General features: G+C 42.1%; 1 protein-coding gene across 1 annotated transcript in view; it reads right to left on the reverse strand.

The window, feature by feature from the left end:
* Positions 1 to 13408, reverse strand: part of LOC308104748 (protocadherin-15-like) — a 249305-nt gene that overhangs the window by 98448 nt on the left and 137449 nt on the right. Inside the window, exons 20-22 of the mRNA XM_080455256.1 lie at positions 12869 to 12962; positions 7774 to 7902; positions 707 to 826 (exon numbers count right to left, since the gene is read on the reverse strand). Of these exons, the coding sequence (XP_080311382.1) occupies positions 707 to 826; positions 7774 to 7902; positions 12869 to 12962 (343 nt within the window). The remainder of the gene's footprint in view (positions 1 to 706; positions 827 to 7773; positions 7903 to 12868; positions 12963 to 13408) is intronic.

A 13408-nucleotide genomic window follows, 5' to 3' on the forward strand; every position in this document is an offset into this window, starting at 1 on the left:
AAATGTATGGGAAATGTGTTAATTTTACTGATATATCATTTTAGCTCACCTAGAGGGGAGAAAATGTAAAAGGTGTCTCACATTACCCCACTCTCCCCTATGTTCTTGGCATTTTCTACAATGTTTATGACATAAAAAGTAAAACATATGCAATGTAATATTAGATTAAAATATGTTTAAGTATTAAACTTAGACACTTAGGGTAAAGTGAGACAGCGTCCGACTTTACCCCAAGCCATTTGTCTCACTTTACCCCACAGCCACATTTTGGTGAAAAGGACCACTTTTAGAAATTCTGGCTAATCTACAATTAGCATTAATCACATGGATGTATAGGTTTGTAGTTCATCAACATGCATGACATTTTTTTTTCTTTTCTACCTGAATCAATTTTCTTTGACACAACAGCTGATTATGTTGACAGCCCAAAAAATTACTTTTACATGCAAAAAACATATTTTAGTGAAAAAAACATGCTTACCACAACACAATGAGGTCCTCTCCTCCATGGTAAGTGGGAAATGGGAGGGGCTTCAAAATCTAATGGTCATATGACCACACAGGTGTTGTGGTCAGGTGATAAGGGGGGTGTCTCACTTTACCCTGTGTCTCACATTACCCCACTCTCCCCTACTGTAGGGTTTTAAGTGGTTGTTAAGTTACAATCAACCGTGGGGATGATGACATTAGCACCGCTCCAACTGACCTCTCTGTCCAGTGGTACCGCAGTGGTGATGGTCCCATTGGTATCGATGTTGAAAAGGTTCCGGTGGTTCACCAGACGATAGTGGACCTGACCACTGATGCCAAGGTCTGGGTCTGTAGCCTAGAGAACACACACACATACACAGGCACGCACGCACACACATACCACACACGCACGTGCACGCGCACGCGCGCGCACACACACACACACACACACACACACACACACACACACACACACACACACAATGAGCTTTTTTCAAGATAAAAACAACGTCAGTTTGCATTAATGTCTGCATATGTATCTTTAACTTTATTAAGTTGTGAGGTTTTTTCATTGGAGCTTGTGTAATTGTGTGAACACGCACGCATGTATGATGTGTTTGAAAATCGTTAATTGCGTCACACTTTTACTTGAGTGCGAAGCAAGTGTGTGTCTGTTTTCAAATCCTTGGCTTGTATAAAATTCAAAACATCAACTTTATTTAATCGTTTCTGTTTTGTGCGAGAGTGTACATCCATTAAACGTGACCAAACTGTATTAAAACTTTACTTTCTCTTATAAACTATAACAAGTTAACGTGGATCAGACTTTTAAAAAAGTGTGTGTGTGTGTGTGCGTGTGCGTGTGCGTGCGTGTGTAATGCAGATCACTTCAATGTGACTAGCGTTTTGAACCAGTGCATATTAAGTGTATCATTAACTATGGGCTGCACTCTGCTCTGACCTTTTCACAACAATGGGCTTCTGTCATTAAAACCCTGCTCATTATCTATACTCAACACAGGAAAAATAACTGCGAGCTCCCTTGTAGATCAGACCTTAAGTCTACCTATTTTAATCATTTTAATTTTTTTACTTAGTATATCTCTGTACTTTTACCTTTATACATTTTTTGTTCAATCCCTGTAAACTTAACCCATACTGTACCTAATCAGTTTTTCTTGCTTACTAGCTCAGATCACCAGGGCTGCCCCCTTATATCGATTATTCGGTTGGTTTGGTGTTAGTTGACCAAGATATTGTTAGCGTTTTTTTGTGTTTTATTCATCATTGTGAGTTAACTTCCTGAAAAATGTATAGTAGTTATAATACTTAACATTTTACATTGCACTGATGCATTTTCCATATTTGTCAATTAAATCAACAAATCCATTTGAAAGAAACCTTGACTATGACAAAAAATTATGCAATCTGATTGGTTGATAGCTGTGGTATAATAACCATATACCACACAGCTATGGTGTCTTTGTACAGTTCTACTGTATACATGAATAGGAAAAGACAAGAGCTAACAAAATAATTATCAATCTGCACAAATGTCACAAGGTACAAACAATGAATGGCTCTAGTGGAGGCGTCAGTACGGAGGAGTGGAGAGAGCAGCACATATAAATTCACCCAAAAAAAGAATAAAAACTAAAAAAATACACAGGCAGAGCTGCACAAAGATCATATTGACAAAAAAAAAGAAGACAAAAACAAAAAAGATCTAAATAGAAACGTTGCATAGCAACTGCCTTGTTTGCGCAGTCAGGAACTACTTTCTTGGGTATTAATTGGGATGTGTCTATCATGTTGTGATATTTGGTAGCCATTTTATAAAAGCAATAACTCACTTTAGATTATCATATACTCAACATTATGAGTTAAATCTATTGTTCTATCCCTCTATTATTAACTTCACCTTACTCCAACATTATCCCATCAAACAGAACAAAAAAGACAACAAACAAACACAACGCAAACACAACACAAAACAACGCGACCAGAGAACAGCTGAGGACAACAGAGCTGTGTGTGTGTGTGTGTGTGTGTGTGTGTGTGTGTGTGTGTGTGTGTGTGTGTGTGTGTGTGTGTGTGTGTGTGTGTGTGTGTGTGTGGCGGAGTGGGGGGGGGGGGTAATGTTATCAGTCTGAGCTTGGGTAAGCAGGACTTCGGGTAACGACAACATTAGTCAGGAGCTGGATCAATTTAAAGTTAATTAGCACTTACAGTATATTGTAAGTGGGACAGACACACACACACACACACACACACACACACACAGTGTATGTTGTATATATATAATCTATTCTCCACTCTTACTGTCCACACACACACACACACACACACACACACACACACACACACACACACACACACACACACACACACACACACACACACACACACACACACACACACACACACACACACACACACACACACACACACACACACACACACACAGCTTAGAGATTGATGTTGGTATATTTGTGTTGGGAAAGTCTATATTGTATTGCTGCCTGGTTGTCAAACAGTGTTGTAAATTTAATGGAGTATGTACTGTAGAAGCATCTCTGATTATCTGCAGTTTAGTTCAAGGTCTGTTCTCTTCTGAAAGAGCGGAGAACGGACAGAATGAAAGGAGGAGAAAAAAAGTGTGTGCGCGTGTGTTCAGTGTGTGTTATTTATAAGCATAGAGGAAGCTGTAGAGACACATTTGCTGTGTGTACTTTTCCTTTCATTTACCAAAACTTCCGTCCTGTGCCAAACAGGGTAATTGGTTTTAAAACTACACAGCAAAAAATATTGACATAAAAAGAGTAAGCCCTATATACTTTGTCATATGGCGAATAGCTATTTTATTTATATGTTTCGCCTAATGACATGCTCAAAATAAGGGCATCAGGTTGAAAGTGATTCAACGTTTTGCTTGTGTTCTCTTCTCAAGTTCTGACCAAGAAGTTACCACAAACGATACTCAATGTACGCTACTCAATGAACGCATCAAATTGCATTTCACGAGAGGCTTTGGTAAAACATGGCCAGTCAGTTTCTCATACCTGTGAAATACATCAAAGGACTCTGAAAAGGTGTGTTTCAGGTAGCTACGGCAACACTGTTTTCTGCACAACTTAGTAAGAGCACACTTTGGAAATGAGATTGATGAGGGATAGGGGCTCCAAGACACTGCTGGATTTAGATGCTGATTTTACAGTAATAATAATAAGTTAGTCCCCACTTTTTGGAGGTAAATTTGTCACCGTATATTTGCACATATGTGAACTTTGTCCTACGCATTTAGCATTGGGGGCTAGTACAGCGCCCGTGGAGCAGTTAGGGGTTAAGTGTCTTGCTCAGATACACTTCAACACATAGACAGAGCGAGCCAGGGGACAAACTGGTGACCTTCCGATTCCCAGACGGCCTTTCTTCCCAATTAGCTATGTCTGCCCTTATACAGTAGCTTGTATGTATGTGTGTGTGTGTGTGTGTGTGTGTGTGTGTGTGTGTGTGTGTGTGTGTGTGTGTGTGTGTGTGTGTGTGTGTGTGTGTGTGTGTGTGTGTGTGTGTGTGTGTGTGTGTGTGTGTGTGTGTGTGCATACACACGTATTTATGGACTTTCTTAACCTCTCTCCTCGTCTCCATGCTTTTAACCCTGCTGTCCTTTTATTCTTCTTCAAGACGAGCAAAAATAGTCTATCTACAAGCTATTTGTCGTACAACAAAGCATATAGGGCATAAGTGGTTCAATTGTATCTCACCTACTCGCTCTACCTTTCTGTATCTGTTTCTCTCTCTGTGTCTCACTCCTCCATTCCTCCCTCCCTCCCTCCCTCTCTCCCTCTCTCCCTCCCTCCCTCTGTCCCGTGAACTGGTGTAATACCAGGCACAGTAACAACGGTAAAAACATCATCATCATCAACCACAACAAAAGAGAGCAGAACAGAAACAAAATGGGATTTGTGTCCATCATGGATTATGTCTCATCCTGTGCAACACACACTGACAAAGGAAACCTGTAATACAGAATTTTTACACTCTGAGTTAAATGAACACAGGATTTTACTGTGTACCCCACTCCCTCCCTCCATCTTAAGACTTGCTCTGTTCTTTTCTCATGTATCTCCCTCTGTAATTACAATATCCGTGACAGCGATAGAAGCAGATGTTCCTGGAGCTAAATCACTGTGTTGGGTCATCGACACAAACGTTATGTCTGTGTGCACGTCCTGTTGTCGGTGTGCTGTATTTTTGTTTGTCTTTTTTTCATTTAGCCATGCCTTTAGATAATCTACTGCCACTGCTAGCCAAATGTCTACAATGGGAAATTACATTAGCGGTGGTGCGTGCGTGTGCGTGTGCGTGTGTGTGTGTGTGTGTGTGTGTGTGTGTGTGTTACCAATTTTCACTGTTGTGTGTGAATGCCTATAGCTTTAAGCAAACACATATTGTATGGGCTGTTCACACTTTCTACAGCCTGAAGTGCACTCTGCACAGTTTGACTGAGTAACATTCACTTAGAGTCGAGTACTTTGTCCACCATTGATGACCATGCACCGCCCAAATAACCCGAAAACAAACAGCCATTTGTAGGTTCATGATGGCCATGCGCTTCCCAAATAACCCCCAAAAACAAACAAGCAAAGTGACTCCATCTGCCCTCAAATTCTAATTCGTCTCAACATAGTCAGATGCAGGGAGCAGCCAATCTACTCCCAGTCTCTCATTTCATCTCAACTCTTTTTTTACCTCCCTCTGCTTTTCTCCCACGTCTCTTTCCATTCTCCACCTCGTTTATTTACTTCCCGTCTCTCCTCTGGCTCGTCCCCTTCCTCTATCATTCTCCCTTTCTTTCCTTCTCATCTCTCTCTCTCTTTCTCTCCCTCTCTCTCTCCCTCTCACTTCCGTGGTTTCCTCTTCTCTCTCCTCGCTCCTGCCTCGGCCCAAGGTCAGGTCCATTCATTCCCGCTGAAGTCTGTTTAAAACCAGCAGGTACCGACCTTCGCTTGGATGGTGGCCCAGAGCCGTGCCATGTACAGGCCGCTGAGGGATCACGCCGTCTGTTTGGGTTTGGAACGCGTCCAAGGGCCCTTGAAACGTAGAACGTTCAGGTTTGGAATACTTTCAAGTGTCCTCTCTAAAGATTGGATTTTGGATTATGGGGATTTTATTTGAGGTTTTATGACCTGGAATGGTCTCCGTGGTGCCGAATGGTCTCCGAGGGTGTGTATTAAGTCTGTTGTGCATCCACATGTCTGGTTTAAGGATCATGGAGAGATTCAGGAGTTTGGAACGGTGCCCAACGACCCAAAGGAGCATCACGTTTTGTTTTTTTTTTGATCTGTCAAACTGTCAGAAATATCAAAGACCCGTCCACATGGGTGCATAAAGGCCATTTACTAACCTTGGAACTAGAGCAAGTACACAACCAGGACAGCGTGATGGACATTTACAACCTGTCAAAGTGTCAGGTTTACCAAAGACCCCCTACAAACTAGGTGCACAAGGGCCATAAATTCAAATTGGAGAAGGTCCAAGGGAGCATGTTTTGAGATTGAAACTTGTCTAAGTGCCATATTTACTGTATCTATGAGCACTGACTGAGGGAGTACAGGAGCCAGGTATTGGGTTTGGAAAAACTCCAAAATGCCAGTGTAATTCTTGTAATATTTTTTTTGGCAAGGAAAAAGAACCCCCCCCCCCACACACACATCTCTTCGCCGAAAATAGCCGAACTACGACTTCACAATCCCTAGAATAAAGACACTAGGGTTCAAGTAAATCAAATACATTTTAAGTACTGTACGTGTTAATCCACAAAAAAAGACACACAGAAATGCATGTAGTCACAGAGATATGCGTACACGCACGCACGCACGCACGCACGCACGCACGCACGCACACATGCACACATGCACGCACGCACACATGGCACGCAAACAAACACAAACGCTCCTGTGGGCATAATAATTTATAGTCCTAATTACAGCCCAACCAGGATTAACTAAACAATGTTAATGGTCTCTGGTCCCTAGCACATTAGGAGGATTACTCTAGGAGCCTTTGTGAGCCTGCGTGCTGTGTGGTGTGTGGGATGAGACAAGACACGGTGACCCCCACACACAGTATTACTGTATGCTGGCCTTCTATGCTCATCATCAGCATACACACACCATTCTCATCCGTTCTGCAACACAACGATCTGTGATGCCACATTAGAAGCAACACAAGGACCGTTTAAATTGTACTTATAGTCAAATTGTGCACCTGGTAGACATTAGCACACATACCACGACAATAACAACAGCACTGGCTGATCGGATTCAACAACCAGTGGTGGGAGAAGTACTCGATTGTTTTACTTAAGAAAAAGTAGCAATGCCACAATGTAGTAATACTCCTGTATTAAATGTCTTTTTTTTAAATACTTAAGTAAAAGTATTGGCAACAAAATGTACTTAAAGTACCAACATAATACACATTTTTTGAAGATATTTCAAAATGTGTGAAATCTTCTTGAGAAGAGCAGATCTACAATAATCAGAATCATCTTCATTGTCACATCACAGTTTTTCAGATGTAAAGTGGGTGAACATTTTGTGCAAGCTCCACCGTTTTTGTTGTTTTCAGGAAGAGAATATAAAAAGAAGAGGGTTGTAGATCTGCTCTTTTCGAAAAGCTTAAGTATGGATTTTTTACTGATTGATTTATTATGAATTATTATTAATTATGAATGCAATTCTGCAAAGTAACTAAAGTTTTCAATCATTGCAGTAAAAAGCACAATATTTGCCTCCGAGATGTAGCGGAGACAAAGTAAAATGTGTCGAAAAATGTAAATACTCAAGTAAAGTAAAAGTTCCTCAAAGTTGTACTTAAGTGGAGTACTTCAGTAAATGTACTTTCCACCACTGGATTTGAACAAAAAGAAACATGCTCTGAGAATAACACACTGATTAACTACTGTGCTAAGTGGGAACCACTGGTCTATGACATACAGTATGACTGTTTGGGCAAGTTTTCAGCCTGATTCATTTCCTTATAGACAAATTGGCTCTGAAAGAGTCTAGCTGAGGACATCATACATGCCCAAATTTGGGCAATCCGAACCCCTTTGATTTCCATTATAAGTGATAAAGTAAAAGTTGAACATTTCAAAAAGATATGTAATATGTAAACAAAACATTGTTAGCCTTGTGACAGTGTGCACAAGAAATGCAGCACTGATCAGTCCAGAGCAGTTTGTGAAATTAGCTCCGGTGTGTGTGTGTGTGTGTGTGCGTGTATGTGTGTCCGTACCTTGACCTTTCCAACAAAAGCGTGATTCCGTTCCTCTGCAACAGTTAGGTTCACTGGCAGTGAAGAATTGAACAGTGGGTCATTGTCATTAACATCTGTCACCACAATGATCACCGTCGCTGTTGAAGTCTGAAAACACACACACACACACACACACACACACACACACACACACACACACACACACACACACACACACACACACACACACACACACACACACACACACACACACACACGATATGGAGGATATGCATTATTGTTGTTGTGAAGGCATTACATATGTGGAGTCATACTCACAGTACAACAAAGGCACCATATGGGAATTTCGTGTCTACATGAGTCTTGTCTTGACCTTTGCAAGACTATACTTGCACACAAAGTACAAGGACAACAGGACCTCACATACTATTGACACTGAAGAGGGCTTGTACAACATACGTATACTGTATCCCAGAGACAGTATGCTATATGCAAACCATGTCTGTCTGTGCACAAGCTCTGGACCACACATCACTGTCTATATATATGTAAATTCACCACCGTCTTGCAGCGTGGATGCAGCTTTGGAGTACCCTGTGGTTAGTGAAGAAGGGTGTATTGGTCCTGTGTACCGTTGTTCCACTGACTACATTAACTCCCAAACCGCTTCGCAAGGAGACTGTTGAATAGACTAATAGACGGCTTTGCGGTATGATTGAGGTCACACTGAAAAGGAACACATTTTAATGGAGAGGAGAGAGAGATCCCATCTTCGTGTTCACAATTCACAAATAACTTTTTTCCCCCCACCAACTCTTCCACATGTTTGACTAGTAATCAAAAGGCCTAATTTTAGCAATTAATGGCACTCACATGAAGATTGAAAAGAATTAATCACAGTTTTCAACTCACTGTGATGCTATTTCACTGGTGGCCATTAGTGCCTGTACCCCGGTCTCTAACGGACCATATTCTTTGCTAATTAACTCCTTTATCCTCCCTAAACCCTTGCTATTGTCAGTGTATTATGGCGCTAAGTGGTGCACTTAGCAAGTCATGCTTGATCAAGAACACACATGGGAAAATGGTGGGACATTCATTTCCCCTTCCGAAATGGATGCTAGTTGTATGTCCAAAAAAGAAAAACGAATCTTAAAACAAAAACCTGTTCTCTATTCTCAAAATGTCTACTCCTTCACAAACTGCTTCTACTTTATAGTAAGCTGAGGCAAAACCTGCAGCATCTATCTACATATCCTAATGTTGTGGAGTTCCTTATTTGACTTTCATGAGTGTGTGTGTGTGTGTGTGTGTGTGTGTGTGTGTGTGTGTGTGTGTGTGTGTGTGTGTGTGTGTGTGTGTGTGTGTGTGTGTGTGTGTGTGTGTGTGTGTGTTTGTATGTGCACGGGTGGGTGGGTGGATGGGGGTGCTGAAGATTTCACTTGTAAGAAAGTTAAGGAGACAGTGGAAACAGAAGGAAGGATAAATGCAGTACGCCACAAATTACAAGTGTCTATATCAGTGTCTGTATCAGACTTCCAAAACAGTGTGCTGAGGCACACTGGTGTGCATTTGTGTGTGAGATTTTGTCTTGCCCATTGCCGTGGCTTGGTTACTAAAAGTTTGAAAAACACTGGTCTATACGATAAAAGAGAGAGAAAGAGAGGACAGCAGAAACAAGATTGCCAATGCAAAAGAACCTGAATATCAGTGTGGGTGGTGGGGTGTGTAGGCTTGTGGTCACATGACATGACACACACACGCACACGCACACACACAGGTGTGGGGGATGACCGATATCCTGTATCCTGTGTGCATCAACAGATTGATGCACAGCAGATGTGAAATCACACCCAGCTCAGAGTCCAATTAGTTTGGATTCAGGCCAGGTGTGACTGCTTAAATCAGTCACACCTGGCCTGGGTCAAACAAGTTGGACTCAGAGCTACAGTAGGTGTGACTGGACACCTGTTGTGCATCAAATTAATTAATGCACAATGGATAACTCAGCCATCCCCACACACATTCAGGAGGGGGAGACAGACACACGTTTATGTGTGTTTCCTTGTGGCCATCTACCACATCATTACAACAAAAGGCATGGCAAGCAATGTGTGGTCATGGGAAATAAAGATACATTTAAAAATAAACCCCCTTGGCTGTCATCTGTCCTTCCTTTGAGCCTGTCACATATGCATATTTACTGTGGGATAGTAGAGACAGCCAACTGAAGGCACATTATGAGGAAGGACTGCAGCACAGGTCTCCAGAGCTGGACTCAAACCGGAGGATGTTACGATTATGGGGTTGGCGACTGGAACACTGTAACTACTTGAAATGAAAGTAGATTTAAGGGTCACGGCTAAATCACGATTATTGAAGCTGAATAGATACTGCATATCTAAGCATTAAATTGCTTCAATAGCGCAACGTAGCGGTACATTGTATATTAGCTGTACATAATTGTTAGAGAACTTTATTTATTTTACAAAATCTGTCTATACATGCATGATGTGCAAACTTAATGAACACGTGATTGTACATAAAGTATCTGTAACCAACACGGTTATTGTTATGACAGGAGTGGTGTGGAAATAAAGCAACGGTACAGTACACAAATGTACAGTATAACATGAAATGTTTAATGTGCAGGGCCTTTCAAGTGGGAAATTAAGTAGCCTATATTGTCCTGGACTGCACCAAAGTGAAGCTACTTTCCACAAGCAGTACAGGAGCTATAGCTTACAGCACCAGCTTGTAAGAGCTCCTCCATTTGTGGCAATATGATGGATTCAGTGGCCAAATAGCCAATTAGGCACTTTGTAGTCTGACGCTCTCACAACAGGACATTTAATAATAGGGACGCGCGTGTGTGTGTGTGTGTGTGTGTGTGTGTGTGTGTGTGTGTGTGTGTGTGTGTGTGTGGGGGGACAACCTAAGGCCTTGAGAGTGATACTGATTAATGGGCCTGTATAAGGCAACAAGACCCCAATCTCCTCTACTTTTTCTGTCTTCCTGTCTCTCTGTCTTACTGTCTCTTCCTGTTTTTGTCTGTCGGTCTGTCTGTCTGTCTGTCTGTCTGTCTCTATTTATTTCTGTCTCTCTCTCTCCATGTCTCTCTGTCTGTCTGTCTGTCTGTCTGTCTTTCTTTCCAGTCCTCCTCCTCTCATTTTCCTTCCTCTGCTGCTCCTCAGTTTGCCTATTTCTCATCATCCAAACAAGACGGTTAATTATGCAAGATACATTTGCAACCATTTCCACACTGCAAGACCTTTGGGCAGGAAAGATTATACTAATGGCCCATAGTGCCTGGGTGCATGTCTTCTTTAAAGGTGGAATTCTTCACTTCTCAAATAGCCACCTGATGTTGTTTCTCCACCCCCCTCCCAGCGTGTCTGAGTCTATATTGCTGTGTGTGTGTGTGTGTGTGTGTGTGTGTGTGTGTGTGTGTGTGTGTGTGTGTGTGTGTGTGTGTGTGTGCGTGCGTGCGTGCGTGTGTGTGTGTGTGTGTCTGTGCACACTGAGAAGGTCAGAGTATTCAAATAAAAATTCCTCCCTTTAGGGAACCTTGAACTTTACCTCCCATTTCACTGACACGTGAGGTAAGTGGAAGAGGAGAGAGGAGATAAACCAGCCTTAATAATTCAACTGATAGTTGGTCAATAGAGAGAGAGGAGGAAAAGAAAAGAAAAGAAACAGAAGCGAGGAGAAGAGTGGAGAGGTGAGGAGCAGCGAAGAAAAGAGCAGAGAAGAGCAGAAGAGAAAAGGAGCAAGAAGAGGGAGAGAGGAGGAGTAATAGCAGGGCAGAGAGATAGCAGGGCGAGTTTATTTCTTTGTTTATTTGCATCTTTATTTGTCTTTCATGTGAGAACGATGGAAGATTTGACTTTCAAAGAAGGAGAGAGCGTGAGAGAGAGATGGGGTGACAGGGATAGGATAGGGAGAAAAAAGGCAGCCATTAGTGTGAAGTCAAAGATGATATATGGATCTGTGTGTGTGCGTGTGTATGTACGTGTGTATGTACGTGTGTGTGTGTGTGTGTGTGTGTGTGTGTGTGTGTGTGTGTGTGTGTGTGTGTGCATGCGTGCGTGCGTGCGTGCGTGCATGCGTGCGTGCGAGACAGACGGAGGGAGCCTGAGATACAATATGGAGACTGTACCCTGCAGTATCAAGCATAATCACAAATCTACCACAGAAAGGTCTAGTAATAAGCTAGTGGCAGAGAGGAGCGAAGAGAGAGAGAGAGAGAGAGAGAGAGAGAGAGAGAGAGAGAGAGAGAGAGAGAGAGAGAGAGAGAGAGAGAGAGAGAGAGAGAGAGAGAGAGAGAGAGAGAGAGAGACTCACAGCAACAGATTGAGAGTTGGGGCAAGATGGGGATAAATTGCGGAAGAGAGAGACAGAGAGAAGCAAAGTGGGAGGACACACGGAGGAACATTTTCTAAAGAGCTCTGGTACATAACAGCCAGGCCATCACAGTAAACTTGGACGGTCCATTTTGGTCCTTTTACTTGCTGTATACTGTGCAATAATGATTAACTATGGAATGAATACAGACAAAACAAAAGGGCACCCTTGGGGTACAAACCCATTTCTCTCCAATAATACAGTTTTGAGTGTCTATTTAATATTTCCAGGGGCCTGTACTACTGTAGCTGGGTCCACAATGCACATATTTACTGTCTGCACTGTCAACAGACTGAACCATAAAGATGTTTGCTGAAAGGCATTAAGAGGCTCGCAGCCATTCTCATAACATTTTTATTTTCCACTGTTTAGAATCAAAGTCAGTAGCTCTTTTACTTTGTGATTTGTTATTTTAGGGCAAGCATCTGGCCATTCCTGCCAGTGAGCAGGCAATAAACTACTGAAACCCTATTCAAAGATTTTCAAAAATAGCAGATCTACAAGCTCACAACGTGTCGCAATGCGTCATAGGCTTGTAGATCTGCTGTGTCTGAACATTTTTGAAAGTTGTGGAAAAAAATCTCTGCCTATGACATGCCCAAAATTGGGATGGCAGGTTGTAAAGTGGTTAAACTTCACTGGGTACACAGAATGATGCACTGGAAAGCAACTGGTGTGCATGTGCATGTGTTGTAAGGAATCTTCTTACCCCATCAGGATGTCCGTCTGAGGCTGTAATCACCAGGGTGTAGAGGTCCAGGGACTCCCTGTCCAGAGACTGGGCCAGGAGGAAGTGTCCTGTCCTGGACAGAGAACGCACAGAGAGGAGAGGAATTAGAATACAAAATAACAGAGGGCAAGGGGGCAAACAGAAGTGGAAAAAAGATTAAGTACAAAAGTACCCATAAAGACACTTATTGAAATGATCGTGGCTATAGTGGTGACAAATCATTGTTGAAGTACCCATAATCATAGTTAAAGCTGCAATCCGTAACATTTGTATCCTACGAACTTGCATCTTCTGCATGAAAGACCAAATTTCTCCCGCTTGAGCTTGGCTAGGGGAGACAGACTAATTCTATGGTTATTACAATGATACAATAGAGTGTGTGAGAATGCTGACCTCTCATGAACAAACATTTCCCACCAAGCTTTCAATTGATTTGTTTGTCTTTGTTATGGATGGAAGATTTACACAATAACTGGGACGCATGCCTTTTAAGCTGCTTTCATTATTTAGAAATCATTT

This window comes from Gymnoscopelus braueri (assembly GCF_963280865.1).
Source record: "Gymnoscopelus braueri genome assembly, chromosome: 17".
Lineage (NCBI taxonomy): Eukaryota > Metazoa > Chordata > Actinopteri > Myctophiformes > Myctophidae > Gymnoscopelus > Gymnoscopelus braueri.